The 26,384-nt window shown below is 45.4% G+C and overlaps 1 protein-coding gene across 1 annotated transcript in view; it reads right to left on the bottom strand.

Annotated features, from left to right (window-relative positions):
* Nucleotides 1-674: 674 nt before the first annotated feature.
* DNAH8 (dynein, axonemal, heavy chain 8) overlaps nucleotides 675-26,384 on the bottom strand; it is a 375,229-nt gene continuing 349,519 nt past the window's right edge. The window contains 5 exon segments of the mRNA XM_012658131.1: nucleotides 675-962; nucleotides 4,012-4,133; nucleotides 14,420-14,609; nucleotides 14,688-14,840; nucleotides 17,879-18,035. Coding sequence (XP_012513585.1) covers nucleotides 675-962; nucleotides 4,012-4,133; nucleotides 14,420-14,609; nucleotides 14,688-14,840; nucleotides 17,879-18,035 — 910 coding nt within the window.

Raw genomic sequence — 26,384 nt, 5'->3', positions numbered from 1 at the left:
ATGTGTTTCATTATCTCCTGCAGGACTGGGGTTGGGAGGGAGCTGGGGAGTCTGAGTTCCCTGGGCCTCAAAAGCACGAAAAAATAAAACAAAACAGTATTAAATAAAATTAAAATATATCGTACAAGCAGCCATCCAGTGGATTTTCTGTCCCAAACACTTCACACTACACAGCTGTGCTACTGAGGGGCACTGGCTGGACCCCTCCATTTCCACTGCAGAAGCACGTGGAGACCAAACTCAAGAGGGCAAATGATAACGTGTTAGCACAGACCCAGACACGGGTAGATTTTGCTCGAAGGAAAGTGGTTTTCACTTGAGGGAAAAGTTTTTTAATCTACTAGGCCCCTTTTAGGCTGCAACATGCCAGCATGTTGTGTTAGATGTTTAAAACTCGAACCTTCCAAAGTGTTATAACATCAAGGTAGGACTTTATCTTTAAAAAGTAATCATAATGGAATACGATTTTCTGGAATAAAAAGCACGAATTTAGAAAGATCTTTTTGAATATTGATATGAGAAGAAAATAAACACAGCAGTTTTAGAACATCATCCTTTTAATGTAGAAAGAGTGAGCGAGCTGTTATCAGGGAGACGAGACGATCACACGTCATCGAGTCCCGGCAGCCCAGGCTGTGTGTGGGGCTCCTGGTGCCCCCGCAGATGGGAGGGACCTATTTGATGTCACACAGCAGGGCCACTCCCCTCAGGATCCAGTGGTCTGGGGACAACACTGTTCGCAAATAAACCACCGTGATGAAAGTCAGATCGGTGCGCCTGGGCTTCTTGTAAACGGGGCACACGTACAGCTTGGGGTCCTTGGGCGCCGTGGAGTTGATGGCGAAGATGTGCAGCACAGGGATCTGCGTGAAGAGCACCTTGGGCGTGGACTCGGTGAGCTTCCCGTTCCGCCGGTCCCAGGCCGCCCCGTCCATGTAGAGCCCGTAGATGTACACGCCTTCCTGGAAGAGCCAAGCGGAAGGTAAGAGGATTTTCAAAACAAACTGGGTGCTGGGAGATAGGTAACAAGTTAGTGTCACAAAGCTCGTCGGTTTGGAAAGAAAGCGTGCAACGGTCTCGAAACGCCACCAGATGAGGAAGACGCACCCGGCACGTGGCGTTAATGGAACAGCGAGCCCGCGGCCCCTGCAGTGTCCCAGGCTGTGAGCACAGGACGCACGTGCCGCTACCGGCTGTTCCAGTGTGGGGGGCTGCCCGGGCGGTGGACTCAGCCGGCACCACCCAGTCCCCTGCAGGGCGCTGAGAGTCCCCCAGAGGTCTGGTTCGAGTTGCTGTAAGGTGGGGGCGTGGAACGGGATTTGGAGCTGGTGACACGTGGGACCTCGGCCTGCCCTGGCCAAGCCCACCCAGGCTCAACCTCATCTCTGTCGGGGCGAAGTGAGATTGGCCGCAGCCAGGCCCGGCTGGCAGGAGCGCCAGAGCCCCCCGAGGACGGGCGAGGTAGGTGGCGCGAGGGCGCGTGGCAGGGGCGGGCGGGGTGCAGCGCTGTTCAGCAGCATCTGACCGCCCTCCCCGGCGTCGCTCTCACACGGGTGCCCCCCATGAAACTGGGGACACAAGGCGCACGCGGGCGCAGGACAACGTTCACAAAGACGTGAATTGAACAGCATCACACACCTGCTCCAGGGCCTGCCTGACCAACAGCTCTGAGGGGGAGGCAGTGACGTCTGAGGTCAAAGGTCCCTGCAGGCTCAGGGGCCTTCGTGCAGGCGCGGCCTTGACAGAGGCCTGGAAGGCTGGGCTGCACGGGGAAGACGGGGCGAGGGGCAGGCACCCAGGCAGGGGCAGGGTGAGTGGAAGAGGCCGAGCATTTCACGTAGCGATGGTTCCACGGTTATGAAATGAGTTAGGGCCTGACTACGGAAGAGTCTGGATGCCAAGCTGAAGAGTCTGAACTGTGTCCTGCAGGCGGTGGGGAGCCACATAGCACGTGTTCACTGAGCAAAGAAGGCCCGAGGGGAGCTCACGGGGGAGCCAGCCCATCAAACGCATTCGCGCTTCCACGTCCAGTGAGGGCAGGGGAGGGGGAAGGAAAGGAAGATTATAATAAAAGACAGCGTGATAGTTGCAAAGTGTTTTCTGGCCCCTCAAATGGGCTAACAGTATGAGGATCACAGGGTTTTTTGTTTTTGTGTTTGTTTTTTTTTTGAGACACTGTCTCAGTCTGTCACCCAGGCTGCAGTGCAGTGGCGTCATCATAGCTCACTGCAGCCTCCAACTCCTGGGCTCTAGTGATCCTCCTGCCTCAGCCTCCCATGTAGCCAGAACTACAAGCGTGTACCACCACACCGGGCTAATTTTTTAAATTTTTTGTAGAGACAAGGTCTTGCTATGTTGCCCAGGCAGGTCTTGAGCTCCCGGGCTCAAATGATCCTCCCACCTCGGCCTCCCAAAGTGTGGGGATTACAGGTGTGAGCCCCCACAGCAGCCCGAGAACTGTCTTTTTTGAACCAAAAACTGAACCAAAAACCAAAAGGTTTGGTTTGACGGTGGTTTGACGGTAAAACCATGAGCAGTTAATGGTGGTGACTAGTTAACTGCATAAACGACGTGACCACTTAAAAGCCTTCATGCAATAACTTGTGTCCCTCTCTAGGGTACTTTCAGTCCCAGAATTAAAAAGTCATTGTTGGTACGTGTGATAGATAGAACAGTGTCACCCAAAAATTCATGTCACCCAGAACCTCAGAATGTGACCATTTGGAAATAAGGACTTTGCAGATGTAATTAGTCTAAATAAGGACACACTGAATTAAGGGAGGCCCTAAATCCACGGGACTGGTGTTCTCGTGAGAAGAGGAGAGGACGCACAGAGAGGTAGGTGGGGAAGGACGGGAACACGGAGGCGGAGATCGGACGGTGCACCCACAGCCAGAGGCTGCCGAGGACCGTGGGCACCCACCGGAAGCTGGGAGGGAACAAGAGTGCTCCTCAGAGCCTCGGGAAGAAGCCGGCTCTACCTTGATTTTCACTCTGGCCTCCTAAACAGAAAATGCATTTCTGTTGTTTTTAGCCACGGGGTTTTTGGCACTTTGTTATGACAGCCTTAGGGAATGGATACAGATTTTGATACCGGGAAGCAGGATGCTGCTCTAACAAATAAAAGAGAGGAAGTGATTTGGGAACTGCATAATAGGTGGAGGCTGGGAGAAGCACGAAATCGCCTCGCAGAGATCGTCCCTGGGAAGACAGAGCTTACGGTGCTTCTGGTGAGGCCCCAGGCTGCAGGGAAGGTGTGTCCCTAGAAGCTGGAGGAAGGGCAACCCTTGTTACAAAGCAGCAGAAAGCTTTTGGCCAGAAATTGGAAATCATCTGGTCCAGCCCCTTATTTGACAAATGGGGGAATGAAAATCAGAAAAGGGGAAAAAGGGACCAAGCCTTATTGAGAGTCTGTACAGGGTCCTGCACGAAGCCTAAACGACCACGTTTAAATTCTCACCACTGCCTATAAGGAGGGCGAATTACCTTGCTCACCTTACAAATGAAGTTAAGACTCAAAAAAAGTTAAAAAAAACCTTCCCAAGTTCATCGGGCGGATCAGTGTCCAGGCAGTGGCTGTCCCCGCAGCCAGGCGTCTTTCCACCCAGGCGCTGGAGCTAGTGGGGACGCGGCGGGCCCCAGAGTCCGGCCCGCTGGGCCAGCGCTGGGTCTCTACCGCCCGCAGCGCGGCTCTGCTGCCCACAGTCCGTCTGCGAGTAGCCCCGAGCAGCAGCGAAGATGCATGGAAAATCCTTTGTAGCAAACACAAGCATAACTTGTGATTATAGAGAAAGGCATCTGGGGATCCCCAGAACTCACTAGACCCTGTCATTAACCTTCCGCTCCGGCAGAGGGAGCGGGCTTGCGCGTTGCAGCCTCCTGGTTACGGAGGAAACGCTCGCTGCACAGCGAAGGGACTCAACCGAGGCACTCGTAGCTCAGTTTTAAGCAGAACTTGAGCTTCCAGCCCGGGCTCCACAACTGCCCTTGCTATTGTCCAACGGTGCCTACCGCGGGGGGTGACGTGATCTCCTCCTTGGTCTGTCTCAGAACGTCGTTGTGGATGGTCACCGTGTCTAGCGCCCAGCCTTTGTGGGCACGGGTCACTTCTTGCCTCATTGCTGTGAGGAAGCCTTAAAAAAAGAAAAGGAAAGAAAAGACTTTGATGCCCTGGTGCAGCCCACTTCGGAAACAAGGAGAAAGCGAGGTTATGTGTTACTTGCTTGTCTGTTTCCAAACCTCGTGTCCATCCCGAGAGGAGCTGAGACCAGTCCCCAAGGGGACATGTCTTTCTGCACTGTGTTTCTGGGGGACCTGCGACGAGCTAATCTTTCCCACCCGCCGACCGCGGGGAAGCAGCACCCTGTCTGTGTCAGATGGGCTTTGGTTCAAAATGCTCCCGGGATTTCAGCTGCTCGAGCCCTAAAAGACTGTAACCCAGACTTAGCTCGTACTCTCTATTTGAAAACACAGTATCAAGGAATGAGACTGCAATGGCGAACTGTTCTGAGAACAGCATTCCAATTAAACCTGAATCAAACCATTATCAAGCTTCTATTTGCTATAATGGAACAATTTCATTTAGTCTAAGGACATGAGGCATGATGCCAAAATAGAAAACCTGACTTTCAATTTGATCAAACAAAGCAATCACACTGGAAAGGAAAGCTACATGTTTTAATGTACATCATACAGTTATTTAAGACAATACGTGCTTCCACATACTGTGGCCTTTCTTTAAACTTAGTATTTGCAAACCATGCTGTTCGATTCAGTAAGAGAAATCTTTTTTGGCAAGTAGCATCCCATGTTAGAAAACAGTACCCTAGACTTCAAAATGGACTTCAAAACCTTAAGCAAACTTACCTGTGACCTGTATGTTATATTTCGGCCTCCATGTAAATATGGACAATCGAGAGGCTCTCTAGGAAGTAAAATTGTGGAATGTGCATGTCCCTGCTGCTCCTGGATTAGGGAGCTCTGAGAAGCAAACCAACACGTAAGTGGTAACATTTTATCAGGTATAAATGGGAGTAGGAGGAGGGGGTATTAATAGCTACAAAGCATAATGACAAGCAGCGAGCTAAGATCCCTCGGAGTTGGGAATAAACAACAGGCCCCTAGTCCGGCTTTGCTGAGAGAGTCGAGTTCTCCCCGTTGGTAAATGCGACACTTGCGGAGGCACTCGTGTGGTCGTTCTCTCATTCATTTGTCCAGTCTCCCTGAAGTGGCCACCGTGTGGCAGGCGCTGCTCTAGGTGGGATGACCACAAAGACGAAGAGGCCGTCCATGGACCCCACATCCAAGGAGCTCAGTCTAGAGGCAGGACGTTGGCACGGTGTCTTTATGGACAAAGGCATGAACAAAGCTAACCACTCGGGAAGACAGCTTAGGGAAGGTGTAACGGAGAAGATGGAGTTGGAGGTGACTCTTGAAAGACACATAGGAGTTTGCCGGATGGGACAAGTCCAGTTAGAGGAACGGCGTGTGCAAAGGTATGGGTGGGCTGGGGTGGCAGGTGAGGGTAGAACAAAGGTAGAGGTGTGATTTTTTTCAGGGTCAGAGTTTGGACTTGATTCTGTAGATGGTGGGAAGCCACTGAATATTTTAAGTAAGAAAATGATTTGGTTGTATTTGCATCTTAGAAAGCTTACTCAGAGCACCCACTAAAATAGGATTTGGGGTGCTAAAGAAAGGCCCTTGCATTAATCCAAAAGAAACGTTGATCAATTAACCAGAGTAGCTGAGGGAAGGACTTTTATAGGAGATTCTTATACAGCTATAGTTTCATGAAAATGAGAGTGTCTAACAGGAAAGGATGGTTTTGTGACTATGGAGGGCAGGAAACAAGGAGGAAGTCTGCCTGGCAGCGAGTGCTGGTGGGTGCTTGTACTCTATGTGAAGTCGTGTGCGGTGGTTTGATCAGCATGTGACTGTCACCACTTCCATTTCAAACACTGGGGATCCCACGCGTTAGTAGTAAACATTTTGTGTGTTTGCCGGTCGGTGGTACATACGAGCACAACAATAAAACCCGATCCTCCTTCTAAGTCACTCCATGAAAATGTCATTTTCATCATTCAACCTTAAGCGTGCATGCATGTGGTGAATTAGACACTGGATACCCAAGCAGAGGACTTGGAATTAAATTGACCCCATTTTGTGATCTTTTAAAATTCATCACCAAAGGTCGGAATGTATAAGGCACGAATCCTGGTCTTAACCATCCATCTGCACAAATTGAATAATTGACTTTTTCTGTAACATTTTAAGTTCCAACTAACTGGAAATTTGACCTCACTCCATGTGGCTCTGAGGACAGCGTCACAGGTGCCAGGTGAGGAATGAGCTGGATTCTCTCTTATGTAGCAAACTGCTTCAGAGACGTCAGTCATCTTTAGAAGCTCTGAAAAACTCGAGTCCAATTAAGGTGAGACTATTTCCTTTCTTCTCCCTACTAGGAAGTACGTACATGACGTTGTCTAGCTGACTTCAACCGCAAGCCTCCTAATGCTTAGGGAGCGCTCTTGGTGTGCCTCTGGGTGGAGTCTAGAACGCACTTACGTCACCTTGCGCTATTAAGAAAGGAAAACGTTAAATAAATACATTTGAGGCCTGAGAGTGGAGGGGAGGGAGCTATTCCACGGGCCATTGCCACGTTCAGTGAACATGGAGAAGGTACTTGTTTTTTCAAGTCTTGATGGTTTTGTTTTCGAGGGTAGTGAATACAATGAATTATTCCTTATTGAATTTAAAATGAATGACCATCTTTCTGTAGACTGACATCAAGTCTAACAGAATCAAAATCTACTTTTTTTCTGAAGCCTGTATAAAAGGCTATTGATATATTTTTCTTTAAAAGAGCTGTGTTAATCCCTACAATAGTAGTAATCCAACATTTTAGCATACTAATTACTGTTGTTTGATTTGTGCGATCAGTTGGCTTAAGAAAGCTGTATAGTGCTTTCAGTATCATTTTATACAGGTCTTAGAAAAGATGAAAGAAATAACTAATCAGGAAGTTTGCTCTTACCAAGTTTATAAAGAGTTGCTTAGTATTCTGTAATGAAGGTCCTTTACCCAAAATAGGAAACTTTTTTCTTTAATGAATGAACCAGTTCCTCTGTAATGGGCCTTAGGCTGTGCAGTATTTCCTGTCTAATCAATTACTAAGCCTCCCAATAGCATCTTTGGAGATGAGGAGAAATGATGTTCCTGCCACAAGTTTATGACAGGCAGTTTTTTCCCCAAATGAGAAGCAAATTCAGTTCACTGGTAAGTTAAATACAAGGTCAGAAATCATTAAACAAAGATGGGGTTGATCAACCCAGTTGAATAAAAATGCACCAACTGCCTTTCCCGACTCTTTGCTAGACGCTGTAAGGCGGGGATCTCGAACTGCCAAACATTAGAAATACCAGGGAAGCTCCCAAAACTCCCAATTCCCAAGTCACAGCCCAGATCATTACATCACAATCTCTGGAGGAGGGATCAGTATAGTTTTAAGGCAGAGCTTCTCAAACTTCAAAGTCCATAGGAACCACCTGGGGAAGGGAGTTTAATTAAAATGCAGGTTCTGGTTCAGTGGGTTGATCAAGGGTCTGGGATCTGCAGTTCTGTCCAGCTTCCAGAGGGTGTTGTTGCTACCAGCTGGGGGACCACATACTGGGACGCAGAGGTCTAAGGTCAAGGTTCTTCACCCGTTAGAATGCCCAAGGGAGCTTTTAAGAAAATTGACAGTACAGACTCTAGAGGCCCCATTCCCAGAGATTCTGATACAATTGTCCTGGGACCCCAGGCCTCAGTGTGCGTTAAAAGCTCCCCAGTGATTTTACTGTGTGGGCACGTCTGGGAACCGCCGCTCTGTAAAAAGCTGCGCAAGACAGGTCATTGACAGTCAGCGCCCATGTTTGTTTTAAGAGCAAGTTTGACACATGGGAAGGGAAAGGCTCATAGCAGGAGCACGATGCCAGGAAGGCTGTCAGTGGGATGCACCGACCCCTTCCCGGGCCTCCTGGGCTGCACGTGTTCTCCGAAATGCCATTAATCAGGACATGGTTGGCTCCAGCAAAACTTGAGTATAAATAGGAGACTAATTCTGTTGTCGAGGCTGGGATTAGCTAGATCCACCGTGTCCCGTGTTCCAAAATGTAATTCCCCGCCCTGATCTACCTCTTCCCTGGGCTAGTTTATGCTTCCTCCCCGTGAACCCCCCTCCCGCGTCTCCCCTCTCCCCCACACTCTCCGTCGCTCCCTCTGGCGTGGTTCTGTGGTTGACGAACTCCCACATTCTCCGCCTCTTCACGGAGCATTCTCCCCACCGCCCGCCTGCCCGGAACCCGGCTCGGCCCTGAGGACCTTGCCCGTCCCAGTCCCTCTGCCCTTGGTGAGAATCTCTGCCACGCTGACCACCACAGCCTCTGGCCACGTGTCCCTCCCCTCTTTGTCCTTGCATCTGCCCATCTGCCCACCTTTGCCGAGCACCCGGCAACGCCGGGTCTCTTGTATCCCCTGCAGCAAACCGACCTCAGTTCCTTGACCTTCTCCTCAACTCCGCCCCTCTTCTCCACTCCCCTCCCTGTTTAGTCTGGATCCATCCTTCTCGCCACTTGCCTGGCAAGACCCCGATCATAGCAGAATACAGATGTCCCCTTTCTCGAACTTCTCCCATTCTCCTTAAATCCCTCCTCCAACACCTTCTTGCTCTCAGGATTTTTGTCTCTCCTTCAGTCAGAATGTAGGAAGCGTTAGATGGGAATTCCCTTAACTTCTTGCCACCGAGCCTACGCTCTGCTCACCCGCTATGGACACCTGTGCTCGTTCCTCCCTTTCATCTCGTTGCGGGGCGCCGTGTCCCTCCGCGTGCCGGGAGCGCAGCTCTCCACCTGTGGGTGCCGTGTCACCCCCTGCCTCTTTCTCCCCTCTCCGGTATCACCGGCTTCTCCCTGTCTCTCCTGGCTCCTTCCCACCAGCATCTGAACAGGCTCGAGCCTCTCCCACTGTTAAAAAAGAAAGAAACCCTTTCTTCTTATTCCTACTCCTTCAACTCGCTTCTCCTCTTCTACGCCAAATGTCTTGAGAGGATTATCCATGTTGTCCTCACACTCACTCGGAAATCAGACTCCTCCACCTCCCCACCTGCCCCGCTGAGACTTCTCTGGCCAACAGTCTCCTTGTGGGAAAATCCATTTTACCATTTGGCCCATTTTACTTGACCTCTTGCAGCACCTGCCACTACCGTCTGTCACTACCCTCCCCTCCTCGTCTTCCATGACACTGTGCTGTCCTGGTTTCCCTCTTCCAAGCTGTGTGACAGGAGGGGACCACTCACAAGGGTTCGGGTGATCTGCAGCATGGCGCACAAGCAGATACAGCAGAACCCGACAAGGATGGATCCGGAGGAAGAGGACCAGGATGTGGCGCTGGTGAGGTTCACAGGAGGATGGAATATCCTTCCTTGGCAGTTGGAAGTGAGGAATCAGAACCCTGCACTGGGACTTCCGATGAGTCCGTCGTAGGAAGAGATGAACAGTAGATCTGTGAGGATGGCTGAGGTCATGAGGGGCCAAGACCAAGGGCAGCACTCGCCCGAGAAGAGCACACGGAGGGCGCTGAGAAGCAGCCTCTGAGAGGCAGGTAGAGACCCGAGGGAAGGCCCAGATGGATGCCAAGGTGTGGATGAGCTTCCAGGGTCGGTATCCTAGCCATAGCCAGGAGAAGGAAGTCGGCAGGGAGGTGCTTAGACGTGGTGGCCTTGGAGGAGCAGCTTCAGTGTAGTGAGGGGGGCTGGCCTGATGACAAGGGACAGCGTGGCTGGTAAGGAAGGTGAATATGTGCAGAGACTAGAATTACAAGAGCTGAGTCTAAGGCCGGTGCATAAAAGCACCCCCCACACAAAGGGCAAGCAGGATGGGTGTTATTGACTCAGAGGCGTTTCTACAGTCCTGTGATTGGGGGACACGGCAGGTCAGTGCTGTTGCTCAAATGGAGATTTAGGACCCCGAGGTTCATTCACCTAACTCCCTCAGACATTAAGGGTGGCTCTCATTCACCAAACAGTAGCCCTGGGGCACGCTTACAATGGCCACTAGATTAGAGGATATCCCCCGGCCCCTCCCAGGACCACAGTTCTGCTAACCCTTGGTGCGCTTCCCCACCTCGACAAACAGCAGGCTTTTACAGCGGCGATCAAGACAAAGCTTCCGGAACTGAGGCTGGCTGATGACGCTGCCCTGTAAACAAACACACAGGCAACAGGCTGTGGATATTATTCTAGAAACACAAGATAACAGGACAAAAATTATCCATCCTCTTGCTTCAGCAAAATCCTCTCTAACCGAAAAATGTAGATTTGTGTTAGGGAATAGTGAGTTGTCACTGATATCTATTATAACAGACGTGTGGCTTGTCAAGATAGCGAGAAAAAAATAACAGAACAAACTAGCACAGTTTGGCATCTAGATGGCATCAAGCTCCAGATTGAGTTAAACATTTGGAAAATAATGACGCTGCGAGGTTCAATCTAATAGGGAGGTGTGAGACGTGGGGAGTGAGCTGGGCTTCTGCCTCCGTTTCGTTAGCGGCACCTGTGAGTCAACCTCGCATCCAACGTCAAAGCCAGGCTGTCAGTTAAGAGGCTCTGAAAGGCCGTCGGCACCCTGGCGTGAAGTCGGGCTCATCAGAACCCACGTTCTTTAGGTTTGAACACGTCCCCGCATATAGCACAGACACACACACATACTCAACCACACGCTAGAATCTAAATCATGTGTACGTGACCCCCTGAAAAGGCACACCTGCGGGAAAAGGAGACCAAAGCAATCCTTCGAGAACCCCAAGACACACAGTCTCAAATGAGACGTGAACGCGTGCACCATTGAATGCCAGGAAAACCCAATGGCGCTCAAGGTCCTCTGACCTGAATAATCTACTGGGAGGCAAATCCACCCACTGAAAAAAGCTGCACATGGAATAAATATTTTACAGCCACAGATACAGAGAGCTTGACTGTTTTAATAATCGAGTCTAATTGCCACGCAGTTGAACCTGTCAACTGCCACAGCAACGATTGTGAAGGGGGCTGGAAATGCCAGATGAGCCTCTGCAGCTACGACATGTGAAATATCGGGCTGCCACAGGCAGACAGCAGTGCCACAATCGGCAGGAGCACGGACGCTGACCGGGGGCAAATGAGGCATGTCGCTCACCTGTCCTCACGAGCATTTAGGTCCGAGGAGCAGTCACCAGAGGCACCACGGGAAACACATACCAAACAGGATCAGATGCCACATTGCAAGATGATAAAAATGAAGTCATACGCAAATAAAACATTTTCAAGTGTTTTATAGTCTTTATAGTCTAGGTGATTTTGACTACTATATATATAATATGTTTGTGATGAAACTATGGCCTCTTTGCAAACTGCATTGTGTTTTACTTAAATTCACGGGTTTTTTTTTTAAGTCATTACTCCTTAAATGTTTGGAACCAAAGAAAGAAATTATTTCACTGAAGGAGCCTAAGTTAGAAGACATAAACCCCAGGAGACACATTCATGTTGAGAAACCAATTGTTGGTGTCAAATAGCGGGCAGAGAGGCTTGCCCACTAAAGTTGGAAAGAACTTTATCTGCACCCTGCCTGTGAACATGTGTGGAGTTGCTGTAATCCTCATGTTTTCCAGATTTCCAAGTGACGTGGGACAGAAAGTAATTTGTCCCTCAAGTCATAAGAAGGAAAAGGAAGCAGAGAAGTGACTAGTGTTCAGGAAGAGTTGGCTTCCCGTCTTCTGTGCCACGCACGGAGAGCGATCTCGGTGAGGGCGTGTGTGCGCGCGCGCAGAGAGCAGCTTGACGATGTCCAGGCTCTACGAGACGTAGACAGCCAGGAGAGAAAGAATCGAAACCGAAAACGGAAGTGTAGGAGAAGAGAAAGGATTGATATTATTAACAAGCATAGGCAAGTAAGAAATCAACCGAAATGTCTACCTATATTTGTATTTCTTTAAATATTGTTTTGGTTCGTAACATTTCTTAACGAATATTAACAAGTAGAGAATAGTTCATATCAACATTTTGCCCTCTTAAGTTACATTTTTGATGAAGAATTAAAAAAAAAACAATCACAGAAAGAATGCGTGTGCCGTGATAAATGACAGGACTAGTCATCTGTGTCTATGGAAAGCCGGAACGAACCCGCCTCACTGCCTTGGTTTCGGAATAGCAAAAATACACTCAACGCCCTTGCAGTCTTTAACATCACTGGTCCTTACACCTCTCCTGAACTCGAAGCCAGCCAAACCCCTCCCACCTGGGTGTCTGACCAGCAGCAGCTGACACATCCCACGCTCCATGCCCAGCCCATCATCCCTCGTCCAGTGCTCCCGTCCTGGACCTTGCCTTCAGCCCAAGCACGGCTGCTCTCCTCGCTCTCTCAGAGAGCCCCATTTAATCCAGCCTGTCCCCTGCTCTGCACCTGGCCAAGGTCCCAGGATCTCTGCTTGGACCTTGTGAGAGTCTCATTGCACTGGGCCCCCATATTCTGGTCTACCCCTTGCCTTCTCCTGGGATTATCTTCTCATATAGAGCCCGAGCTCCCCCAGAAGCCTTTTCCTGCTCCAGCCTCATTCCCCACCCCCAGCCCTAGCCGCTCGAGTCTCCTTGTTCCGGGGGACATGCCTCGTCTTGGGTCAGGCCTCTACCTGGAATATTCCTTTTTTTTTTTCTTTGCATCTCGGCAAACCCTACTCACTGCTTCTTGTGCGAAGCTCTTTGCAGATTAATCTCCCTGTCTTCTGTGCCACTGTGGCACTCCGTTCTCACACGGTGGGACATTTACCACATTACATTAGGGCTGCTGACGTTTCTGTCTTACCAACCAGATTACTGGCTCCTTTAGGGCAGGAATCAGGTCTTAAATGTCTCTCTACCAAAAGCACCTGGCAGAGGGGCTGGCAAATGGAAGGTGGTGGAACAATCCTTATTAAGTTAAATGCTTTTTCTTCGGGCTTCCCAGCCAAGGATTACCTGATGACAACTTACTCAGATTGAGGGCTCGTGAGGAAGAAAGGGACTCCTAGGTAGACACATGAAATCTGAGAACAATAATAAAAATTTTCCTTCCTTAATTCAATGGAAATTCTGAGAGGAAAACAGATAAGTGAAATCTGGGGGCTGCCCTTTGCAATTCTAAACGCTGTTGACATCACATTGTACTATGTATAATTTGGTATGCTCACAGAAATCACCATGGCTAAGTGTTTCAAATTTAGAAAATTTTAAGGCATTTGAAAATGCATGCAGTGAATAAATATATATATGCATAGGACAATTAAATGTATACTTTTAAAGTATAATATTTATTAAAGTATGATTAAAGTATGATACAAAGGAAACTGCACAAATTGTAAGTGTACAGCTCAAGGAATTTTCCGCAAGGGAATTCAGCCATGTAACCCGTATCCAGATCAAGAAATGAAACATTCCCAGACCCCAGAAGTCCCTTTTTGCCTTTTTCTCCTCACTGCCCTCCCTCCAAGGGTAGCTATTATCCTGACTCTTAACACCGTAGCTCCATTGCACCTGTTCTTATTCTTTGTTTAAATGGAATCATACAATATGTAATGTTTTCTGTTTGGTTTCCTTTATTCAACATTGTTTTATGAGATTCAACCACATTGTTGCAAGTAGCAATAATTCACCCTAAATCTGTGAGTGTGAATATTTCTTAAACGGTATTACCAATGAAGCTATGAGGTGCTGGGCCAGAAGGAATTCAACATTTCTTCACCTTGGCCAAGAATTACTTGAAGTTAAACTATTCACATTGTATTAAGACAAAAAGTTGTCATGTTTCCGAACCTTATAAACTCTCTGACATCAAGCCTATGACGCCTTTGCAGACATTTCTAGAACGAAGGAGTAAATGAAGCAGAATTATAAAGCACTCTTTCAGGAAAAACAAAAACCCGAGGGAAGAAAGACCCCAAAGCTCACTGAGTACTTTTGCCAAATGATCATTTTTGATCATTCAGTCTGATTTTCTGAACCCTAGCACCACTTTTTACATCTTTTGCTGCTTCATTTTTGACATTTTCACCAACATTTAAAAGCTAAAGTTTGAGAGAAACCGTTTTTCACTCTTTCACACGTCCTAACCACAGATTGATGGTTTGCTGAAGTTGGTCAAAAGAAAAAGGAAGGGTTTTTCCAGCACATTGTGGAAGAAATATGATAGGAAGAATTTCAGATTGTGCAAACACAGAAGGATCGCCCATGTTCTCCAACCTTTGAAAGGATATGTACAGCACGCAGCAAGCTACACGTCCTTATTGTTGTATGTAGCATGTACATTCATCACGCGATGCTACTATCCAACTACACACGAATTCCAAATTTGCCCGCTTGCCTATGAGCACATACCTTGGGGGTTAAAGAAACCAGTCATCCAGAACACATTAGGCCTCCCTTCAAATATCCAAGTAGAAAACTGAGCATTTCTTTCCAAAAGTTCAGTAAACCAGAAGCCCAGTGTAGACGAATCCCAGGACACTCTTTTCCAGATCTGAGGTATACGAGCATCGTACATGTTGTCCAGGGCATCTCTCAAGTTCTGGAGGAGACAAAGTTAAAACATGTGAATAAGAAACAACAAGAGAGGGAAATGACCACTGAGATAATGACTGCTCACCTCACTCATGATGATTGTCCCTTCAATGGCCAGTTTTAGGTCACTCAGGCTACTGCGGAGGATTGTGATGACTCTTTGCATTCTGTCAATTTCTTGTCTAAGAAATATGTTCATTGAATTAAGATGTCCCATCTTTATCAAGCGAGCTTTCACCTAAAACAAAGTATGCAACACAATAAAGGAACTTTTAACATCTGTCATTTCTCTTCCGACGACCTCTCCTTTCTCAATTCTTTTTCTTCCTCTGGATGTGTCTCTACCAGCCCAAATGATCTCTAAAATAGCTCTTGCAGAACCAAACTTGTCATTAAAGTCCCCATTTTCTGAGCTTCAAAAACTACTGTTCAACTGAAATGACTTCTATTTCCTACTGATTGTACTTAGTTGATAATTGGAAATGTACTTTTAAAGGCTAAAATAAAATTGTACCTTTTCCTCTTTCAAATAATTAAGTACTAGGTGTCAGTTAAATGTTTTTTTTTTGCAACCTAACCTTCATAAGAGTACAGTGGAATTTTTTTCATTATGCTTGCAGAGTTGTTATTAGAAATGTCACAGAAAGTTAATACAGCCAAAATCTTTATAGAGCAGTTACCAACGAATATGATTAGCTGTATTTTTCCAAAGATCATTGTTGCCTTGGCTGTGGTGGCTAAGGAGAGCCTTTCCTAATCTAATCAAGGAAAATGTTTGACTTCGTGGAAGACCTCAATAGCACCTGTCATTTGTTCCTTCTGGTACATCATTTATCGACCATTTTGAAGAGATTGATACAAAAGCCTCTGGTTGTGGGAACAATAAAAATATAACAATTATCGGAAAATAAGCCAATACCTATACCCATTTCAATTTAGTGACATATGCCCAAGAAACGATTGACTGCAAATACTGACTCATAAAGATTTGAACTTTCTGCTGGTCACAATCAAAGAGATGCCAAAATCTGAGGGACCAGGACAGACGAAACCCCAGGACAGTCCAAAGAGTCACAGAGACGCCCACTGCCCCTCCCTGAGGCATGGGACGCTAGAGACGCACGGGCTTCAGAGCCCTTGGGACCAGCCTCCTCGCTTTACGGGACAGGTCTCTGGCATAGCACGGAAGTTTCCTTTCAGCAGTGGCACCTCTGCTTTGCTGCAGTTGGGTCACCTCTAAGAAGCAAGGGATGAAGAGGGAAAGCACAGACTCAGAGGGAAGCAGTGACATTAAACCCAACGGCCCGAGTGGGGCTGCGTCTGTGGGTGTTGGAAATGATGCCAAAATCACAGTCAAGCATGTCAGGGGAGGCCCCTAACCCAGTCCAACATAACAGCCTCCAGGTATTCTCCCAAATTCCTGCTTCCAGAACCTGCATTTTTGCAGTCTCCAGTGACTCGTTCTCGTCTCCGGCTTTCAGTGGCTGAACAGCATACAGAGCGTCCCTTTAAATCACCACACTGCGAGAGCGGAGACTCACTCTTAAGGAAAGGGGAAATCGTAGAAATGCGTTCTCGCCCCGTGAGTGGAAAATCGAGCCCAGGCGTTGACTGCAAAGTCGAGTCAATAGCTCAGGTACCTTTGGTTTGCTAACAGCCCCAAACAAGTCACCTTGTCCTGCTTAGGGTTTTAAAAGACCAGCTTCACTTGCGAGAGATACGTGCTTAGGAAAAACCTGGACTCTAGAAAATGTAATTTTAGTACTGATTTTATTGTGGGTATGATTACTGTTCCAGCCTAAAATTGCTTTTTTATTAATAAAACTTAAGATTTGCTGTAGTCTTATATAGGATTTTCATTATGTTTCTGGAACCAGGTGGTCTCCTCCACAGTAATGTAACTTTGTTTTTACTATAGAAGTCAGTAGCATGATTATATTTTGATTTATAAAATTCACTTTACGGCCACATTTTCAAGAACACATCTCTTTTATAAAATAAAGGACACTAAAAAGTAAGTGACCTTGGAATAGGAAGAAGTTTTAGATGTCTCTTAGAACAAACCCTTTCCCATCCGGGAGTCCATTTAATAACGTCCCTGACACTCAGTTTCTGGTAGGAAATTGCCAGAACGGAGGTCTTGCTGGCGAAGTGGCCCCAGCTAAGCCTGGACAGGCCAAATTATCACAGGTCTTCAGAGTTTCCTCTGGTAATACCAACCCTGTGTTCTAGAGGACGTTTTATCTCACTTTCACATGCCAGTTTTAAAAATCTTTAAAGGCAAGTATTCTGGTCTTTTGAAGACCACACACAATAAACTATTGAAAGTACGTACTTACAGTATTTATTCATCTAAAAAATATTTTCTCCATTTGCTATAATTATTCCTACATGAAGCCATTGGTTTCAATGTCTTAACCAAATGTCTTGCTTGGTACCTATCTACACAATGGAAACAAAAATTGTTTTAAGAGGCAAGAAAGCATTTCTATTGTGGGGAGCATTCGTTGCATGCCAAAGTGGATAAGGTTTGCAGGGTTTGGAATCGGATCACTTTGCATTCAAATTCTTGCTCTACCACATAGCTTGGTTTCTGCTAGTACTGTCCTGAGCACTGAGTGACATGATGTGGATAAAGCACTTAGCGCAGGGCCCGGCTTGTAACCAGCGCTCAAAAAACACCAGCTGCTGCCCCATTACAACCTCCTTCTAATGACTGGCTAAGTGCAGTGCATGGAAAACTTCAGGTTGATAACTGGGTGCTTATAATAATATCTCTGCTAATTGTTCAACCCTATTCAATCAGTTTCAGAAGTGATTAAAAGTAAATCGGGTAAACAGGTCATTACCTACAGTTAAAATATTTTGAGCATCTTAAAGGATGCCGTATCATCAACACCATTGCTTTTTGGCCCTAAAGCTTTTTGACTTGTTTTTTAGCACACCTTAAGGCATCATTGAAGCTGATATATAACTGGGTCAGTGTGGAAGCTTTGACTGGGGAGGAATTAACTTGGGAAGGAATTTTTAAAAGAAAGCAACAAAAAAAATCATAGAAAATGATGTTTTTTCCTGATGTTTTTAAGTTTTGAGTGAGGACAGGGTTACATGAACGACGAGAGACACAGAGTTTAGTAACACAGTCAAACAAAATTTACAACACAGGTAATCCGCCACATAGGCAACGACAGGTAGATCGCTGTTTTTGTGGTAATCAGACTCACTGTTAAATGTGAGAATAGCCCCGAACGCCAGTGGGCCCAGAGCACAGCTCACCTCGTGAGGGATGTAGTCAGGGGGCAGTTTGCCCAGCATGTCTTCAGATAACCTGTACACGATGGCTTCCCGGGTCTCTCCCACGCCACCTCCACTCTCTTTGGGTTGGATGTTGGTGATGGTGTCAAGGACGGCAGAAGCGGTGTTACTCTGATACCTGACGAACACAGTGAACCTGTTCAGAATGTAACAGGCAAACACCCTCGGAGATAACCGCCAAGGCTAAAAGGAACCAATGGGATCGCTTAAAGCAAAGCCAGCCACGAAAAGGAAAAGGGGAAAACAGAGGAACTACCGTCAATCTACAGGAATGAAAGAACTAGGATCCGTTCTACTGCCTGACACTGTGAGCATCGCGGAGATGGGAAGCTCTGCGTCTCCCGGGGAGATCCGCAAACCACCTGGGAATCCAGGCGAGCGCCTCACCTTGACACCTCAGGCTGGACTGCGAGTACCTCTCCTTTTGTTCTCCCTGCTTATGGACTAGTCATAAAAGTCTATTTTTACATGACAGCTGTTAGATCAAAAAGGACCACTCATATTTCCTTGCTGAGTTATAGATTATTAATTTTTTGATCTTTTCTGGTTTTTTCCCTCATATTCCCACGTGTTCTACGACTTCCCGGGCGATCTGTCGGCGTCTGTCTGCTCCACTCGCCCAACTGCAGCCACTCGTGTTTAAATCCGTCTACGCCGTGAAGGTTCACCGTGCACCCGGGACCGAGCTGGGTTCCGGAACGCAGCAGTGGAGGAGGTGCGCGCTGACAACGCCACTGCAGCGAGTGCCGTGGAGGAGAAGAACGGGTGCTTTAAAAGAGCGTGGTCTCTCTCGCTCTCACTCTCTAGCTCTCTTTTGGGAGGACCAGATGCTTCGAGGCACATAAACACAGTCTCTGTCCCTGAGATACCAGGTCGACCAGCTATCTGCATGCACAGGCAGGAGTGTGTATGTGTATGTGCTGGAGGTCATTTACACCAGAAGATCAGGGAAAGTCTCTCTTAAAAAGTCACATGTAAACTGAGAGCTAAAGGAAGAGTGAGTCAGCCAGGCAATGGGGTGGAGTGGGGTTGGGGGAGGCGAGAAAGGACATTCAGGTAGGAAGTAAGTGCAGGGGTGACAAGGATGTCAGCGCATTTGAGGAACAGAGATAAGGCCAGTGAGGCTGGAGCCTGCAAGCTGGGAGGAGAGACGAGGGTGCAGAGAAGGCGGGGCCAGGCCACGCAAGGCCACAGGGTCCACTTTAAGGACGCTGAACATTACCATGAAGGCCACGGGAACCACTGAAGACTCCCAAGCTGAGGGTGGCACGGCTGGATTTAAATGTTATGTCTTTTCTGAACTCCTACCTTACCACCTATAAACATCACATAATTTGATTTTGAGGGGTTATTATCTGATTGGTAAATTTTGTCTCTTGTCCAGATATCAAACACATTCATTCCCCTTTCCTTTCATAGGTGGTAGAGGCAAATCTGAAAGCAATTCAGCAAATGATTCAGTGATTTGTTTTTCTGTTTCATTTTCTTTTTCTTTTCTCTTTTTTTTTTTGAGACAGAGTCTCACTCCGTTGCCCAGGGTAGAGTGCTGTGGCGTCAGCCTAGCTCACAGCAGCCTCAAACTCCTGGGCTCAAGCAATCCTCCTGCCTCAGCTTCCCGAGTAGCTGGGACTACAGGCATGCGCCACCATGCCCGGCTAATTTTTTCTATATATTTTTAGTTCTCCGATTAATTTCTTTCTATTTTTAGTAGAGACGGGGTCTCGCTCTTGCTCAGGCTGGTTTCGAACTCCTGAGCTCAAACAATCCTCCCGCCTCGGCCTCCCAGAGTGCTAGGATTACAGGCGTGAGCCACCGCGCCCGGCCCTATTTCATTTTCTTGAACAGAAAACAAGCCTTTATAATATGGCAATATGTGTCAAAGTTTTACATTTGCATACCTTTTAACATAGCAATTCTACATGCAAGAATTCACCCTAAAGAAAGAATCAGGCGTCTCCACTTCTGACAATATGGTGTAACTGTCACTGTGAACCAGCCTTCTGAAAATAAGTAACAATGCTGGATGAGATGAAAATCATCTTTTTTAAAACACTGCTGAACTGGCAAGACACTAGGAAATCCTCAGAATCAAGCAAAACATAGACTGAAAACTGGAATCCAGAGAGAGAAACCAGATTTTACGCTGGGGACATCAGCTATGGCTAGTGTTGCAGAGTTTCTGTTTGGATGGTACAATGAAACAGGGTAAGCCCTCGTCCCCCAGGTGGCCAACCTGATAGGAAATTCCTACTTAAATCTGGGACCCCACAGGGCTTCATCCTCAGCCAGAAGGGGATGGTAAGTAGCTTATTTAATCCAGTTTGGTGCTGGGTGGGGAAAAAAAATCTTTCCTGAAAATCTTAATTCATGAGGTTTGTGACATTAATTCATTCACATTACTTGTGCAATCTAAAAAACAAAAACAAAAACAAACAAACAAACAAAAAACAACTCAAGCCAAGAATTTATTTTAAGGTGGTACCAGGAAATCCTAGGTGACACTTGATGGAAACACACACAAATCTTCCCCGGAACAATATAATTTCAGTGCTGGTCTCAAAGAATGCAACAGTTAATTTCTAATAGACACAAGCTCACAGTCAAAAGTTAAAAAATCATAAAGAAACAAGGCATTGTGAGCAAGAGCCAGTAGAAACAACAGAAATCAAAATCAGACCCGCAGAGATCTCAGACAATGCATTTTTCAGATGCACATTATAAGATATATTTTTACTATAATATACTGAAGTGTTTTAAAAGGTGTCTGAAAATATAAGTATTAGATAAGGAACTATACACATGAATAAAAAAGAGCCAAAAAGAATCTCTGGAGATAAAAAATAACTAAAATTTCAAACCCCTATTAGTTATTTATTGCTGCTGTAGCAAATTACTACAAAATCAGTAGCTTAGAACAACGTAATTTATTATTTTATGGTTCTGTACGTTATAAACATGACACAGGTCTCACTGGGCTAAAATCAAGGTGTGGCAAGGCTGGGTTCCTTTCTGTAGGCTGTAAGGGAAGATCTGTTTCCTTGCTCATTTGGGTTGTTGGCAGAATTCACTTCCTTGTGGTCATAGGACTGAAATCCCCAATTCCTTGCTGGCTGTCAGCTGAAAGCCCTGCCCAGTTTCTAGAGGCCACCTGTACTCCTTGGATTGTGGCCCTTTTCTACATCCTCAAGGCTAGCAACAGCACATCAAGTCCCTCTAACAGCTGAAATCTCTCCTCCTCCTTCTTCCATTTCATCTCTCTGACCCCTTTTCTGCCTCCCTCTTGCACTTTGAGGAGCTCTTGTTGTTAGATTGGGGACCACCTGGACAATGCAGGATATTTCTATCTGAAGGTCCTTAAGCTAAGTCACATCTGTAAAGTCCATTTTGCCACCTAAAGTAACATGTTCACAGGTTCTGGGGATTAGGATGTGGATGTCTTCGGGAGTCCGTTATTCTGCCTACCGTAACAGCTAATAATGAGTTAATAGCAGATTAGATATGGCCAAAGAGAGAGTTAGAAAACTGGAAGATAGAACTGAAGACATTCCACAGGATGCTGCAGAGGAGAAAATAAATGGAAAATATTAATGACAGGTTAAGATGCATGTAGGCTACAGTGATAAGATTTAACATGCATCTCAACAAAGTTTCAGAAAGATAGAAGGAGAACAAAAAGGAGAAAATAAGTGATGAAATTATGACTGAGAACTGATGAAAGACCTAAATCCTCAAGTTCAGTAAACTCAATACAAAATAGGATAAACAAACAAAAAATAGAAATATATTTGTAGATATATCATAATGAAACTACAGAACAACAAAACAAAGAGCCACAGTTAGAAAAAACAGATTATCTAGAAAGAAATGACAAGTGGAATGATGGCCAATTCCTCAACAGCAGCAACAAAATCCAGAAGAAAATAGAATAGTGTCTTCCATGTGCTGTGATAAAATAACCACACACCTGGCATTTTATGCCAAGCAAAACTATCTTTCGAGAATGAGAGCAAAAGATTTGAACAGACATTTCACCAAAGAAGCTATATGAATGAACAAAAACCACATGAAAAGATGTTAACCTCGTTACTATTAGGAAGATGCAAATTAAAACTACAACATGATGTCACTCCACACTTACAAGAATAATTATAATCAAAGAATAGACAATAAGAAATATTAGCAAGGATGTAGAAAAACTTGCACCCTCATGGTTGCTGGAGTGGATTGTGAAATGGTGCAGTGTCTTTGGAAAACAGTTTGGCAGTTTCTTAAAATGTTAAAAATAGATTAATCATATGACTTAATAATTATATTTGTAGTTATCTACTCAAGATAAATGAAAAGACGTGTCCACACAAAGACTTTTACGTAAATGTTCATAGCAGAATTATTCATAACAGCCCCAAAGTAGAAACTATCCAAATGTCCATCAACTGGTGAATGGGCAAACAAAAAATATGGTATATTCATACATTGGAATATTATTTGGTGATAAAAGTAATGAAGTATTAACAGGCTACAACATGGGTGAACTTAAAAAACATTATGCTAAGTGGAAAAAATCCAGAAATAAAAGACCACATAGTGTATGATACCACTGAAGTGAAATGTCCAGAAAAGGCAAATCTAGAGGCAGAAAGTAGATTAGCAGTTGTCTAAGGCTGGGGATGGGAGTGGGGATTGACTACAAATGGACACTAGATTTCTTTTTTGGGATGATGGAAATGTTCTAAAATTAGATTTGCAGTGATGGTTTCACAACTCTGTAAATTTACTAAAAATCATTTAATTGTCCACTTAAAGTGAAGGAATTTAAGGTAGGCATATAACACCTCCTTAAAGTTGTTTTTCAAAAAAGAAGGGCAAAATAAGGCATTTTTCAGACAAGAACAAAAAGCGTGTATCATCAACAGGCTCTCATGAAGGAAATTCTAAAAGTTATGCTTCAGAAAGGAGGAAAATGATTCTGATGGAAGGTTTAAGGTATAGAAAACAATGGGTCAATGCATGGATAAAATCTAAAAGAGCATTATAGAAAACAATAATTATATGTCTAATTGTGAGGTTATAAAAACAAGATAAAATTAAAATACTGAAATGTCAGGAGGAGAATGATCAGAGCCAAATTATCTAAGAGTTTTTGATTGAATGTAAATATATTAATTTTAGACTTAATTAAGGATGAATGTTAAGATATCTAGAGTAACTAGTTGAAGAACAGAAACAAAGTACATAACTTTCAAACTAACAGAAGGGAAAAAGTACAAAGGGAAAAAACTCTTATTTAGTAAAAGGCTGAAAAGGAGGAAGAAGAAAAGTAGCAAAATATAGAAATAGTGGCGCAAGACAAGCAACATTTTATATTTATTCTTTATATTTTATACGTTATAAATATTCTTTCGTATTTATTCAATATTTAACAAAGTCTCTTGAAAAAGAAGTAATCAGACCAGTGTAAAAAGATGTACATATACGACTTTATAACAGTATTTATAATAATAAATCCTGGTAAAGCTCTGTAAAAATCTATATAGTCAATAAAAATGGTAATGTAGCTCTATATTCATTGATATGGCGAAGTGTCACTAGGAGGTTGGAGAATAAAATAGCATGGTATGAAAACCAGTTACGGTATGATCTAATTTCTGTTGATAATACTGTGGTTACTATAGGCACAGAAAAAATCTTGAAGGGCACATTTACAATGAGATTTTTGTACGATGAGCTTTTTCTGTAATTATTACTTTCTGCTTTTTGTTTTTCTGCATTGTTTATGCTGCTCAGCAAAAAAAGCACGCTTTTTATAGTAAAGAGTATGAAAACCATTTTCATTCTGAAAAATAGAGAAAAGATAAATGCCCACAGGCAAAGCCCACCCAAGTGTCAAGAACCCAACAGGACGAGTCAGCGACAAATGCTGCAGGTTCACTGAGGCGCATCTTGCAAATCCTTACTTATGCGTTCAGGAGCAAGGCTCCCTCTGCCTTTTCTCTATAGTAGGGAAAGAGAGAATTTCACCCTTCTCTCTCCTCTTTCCTAGGTGTGAATTGAACAACCTTTTGCGGAACTTGCCGCACTAACTGGCAGAATCCTAAGGAGCTACTTTGGTAAAGTTATCCAGGCTTCTTTGTTTACGAAAAAGCTGCATTTGGCGGGGAACAGAAGGAATCCTATACAGCCGGCCTTTGAATTCATTTAGAAATGAAACTGAAGAATGGAGGAGATGCTCTGTCTTCAGCATTTTTATTTGATTAGCAGGTAGGATACCACAGCTGGACCCAAACCTGCATATCCACACACCCGCGTGTTGGCACACTGGACTTGCCGTCAGACACAGTGATCACGAGGGTCCTGGTGTCAGACCTAGCAGGCGTTTGTAACCCCATCCAGAGTTGGGTATTAATTCCAAATTACCTTTAAAGATGGGAATTTCACATTAAGGGTAAATAAAGTAACAGCTGATTTTTAATAAATTGAAATTGATTTTATATTATGTTTTATATATAATTTAAAAATTTTAAATTATTTTTTTGAGGAATCTTTATTCAGATGTTACAGTTTTAGAATATCCCAAAAGACACTTATTTTAAAAGTTGGAAGATGAGTACATCAAACATGCCCACCATTAAACATATGAATAGAGGACAAAATATTCTAGTAAAATGACAGAAAAAGCACTTGCGTCCATTCCTGAATTCTGGAGTAGGGCACAATCCCAGTTTTGAAACGTTATGTAAAGTATTGTACAAGGCAAAGACGAAGAACTCTGAGGGGGAAACCCTATGAAAATCGCTGATGAGACAACAAAATGAAGTTATCAGAAGTCAAGGATCCACGTGTTATTATACAGATTTTTCAGAAATTAAATTTGTATGTGACTCGCATTACTCCGTGGTCTGCGTCTGGTGTCCGATACAGCAGAGACAGAGCGTGTGGACGAACTGCTGTGTTAGAGAAGACGACATCTCACAGAGAGCCCTGGGACAGCAGGCAAGGCTGGGCAACATTACACTCTGGCTTCGTCCGAAGTCTGTGCTTCCACGTGTCCCGGAGCCCTAAAGCTCCCTGTTTCCTGGCTCGTTCTTAAGTTCTCCCCGACCCCTCGCTTGCACTGTTCCTGGCCCCATCTCCATCAATGACATCGATGTCTCCCCCCAGTCGCCCAACCCAGAACCCTCAGAGATGGCCTCCTCCTTGATGCCTTCTCGGTTTCCAGGCCCTATTTCCAAACCATTTCCGGCACCCACCCCGTCATGGTCGTCCCCACTGCCTTCGGAACTGCCTCAAATTCTTTGGCACAACACGCAAAACCTTCAAAAGCCACATTCTGCATCCGTCACTTACCCCTCTCTTTAAGCAGAGCCCCCCGCCCCGCCATGCTCTAGGCACACTGGACTTGCTTCCTAGAACATCCCACACGCTTTCACATCTCTGTGCCCTCCTTGGACTGTCTCCTCGCGCACGTGCCTCAGTCTGCCTCTCAGGCCTCACTGCTCACTATGCTCCTCCTCCTTGACTTCGCCCTTCTTGCCTCTGGTCCTGCAGTCACTTCCTCCCGCCCTGTCTCCACCCCGAGGACTCCTGCACGGCCTTCAAGGCGCGCCTCGCACGTGGCCTCTCTCACCAGCCTTCTTCATCTCCAAGCTGGAACGTGTTCCTCCTTCACCGGTGTTCTCGCAGCAATGCACACACACCCGACTTCAGAGTTCACCCCACTCTGTTACATAAGCGTTTGCCATTCACCCACTGTCCCTGGCAGACGACAAGCACCGAGGGCAGGGACTGCGTCTTACTCATCCTTGTATCTCCAAGTCGGCCAGACAGGAAGTTCTCGATAAGTATTTGTTGAATCGAGGCCAACTGGCTCGAATTTTATTAAACCTCAAATATAAAGGAGAGCAATTCTCCAACATTTAAAGGGCATGAAAATTTAATTATTTGTTCCTTTTATGGTAATAGTATATTATTATTACTATTTTCTATTTCCTCAGCATCTTTCCACATACAAAGGGATACACACACGCACACACACGCACGCACACACACGCACACACACATATCTCCTTGGGTCCTCGTCTTTTGATAACTTCACTTTGTTTTCATAGGCTATTTTCATAGGCTTTTCCTCCTCACAGTTATCTGTATTTTTGTTATACTTCTTAAATGACTTTTAAACACTGGGATTGCATCCTACCTATATAGATAGGTATAGTCCTCGAAACACAGGAGAATCAGAAAGATATAATTTGAGAGTGAAGGCGAACTATTTTTATTATTATATTATTTTATCAACACAGACCTTTAAAGGTCGAAGAGAAGAAAACCACAGTAAACTTCCGTTCATGCTAAGAAGACCGGAGTGCATGCTTCCTACCGGCTCTAGCTCCAAGTAAGAAAGGGGACGAAGGCAAAGACCCCGCGTCTGGGACTCTCGGGAGCTCTCCTGGCTCACCCCCAGCTTGACTCC

The sequence above is a fragment of the Propithecus coquereli genome, unplaced genomic scaffold (genome assembly GCF_000956105.1).
Source record: "Propithecus coquereli isolate 6110/MARCELLA unplaced genomic scaffold, Pcoq_1.0 Scaffold574, whole genome shotgun sequence".
Taxonomy (NCBI): Eukaryota; Metazoa; Chordata; class Mammalia; order Primates; family Indriidae; genus Propithecus; species Propithecus coquereli.
This window is presented reverse-complemented; position numbering and strand designations above follow the sequence as displayed.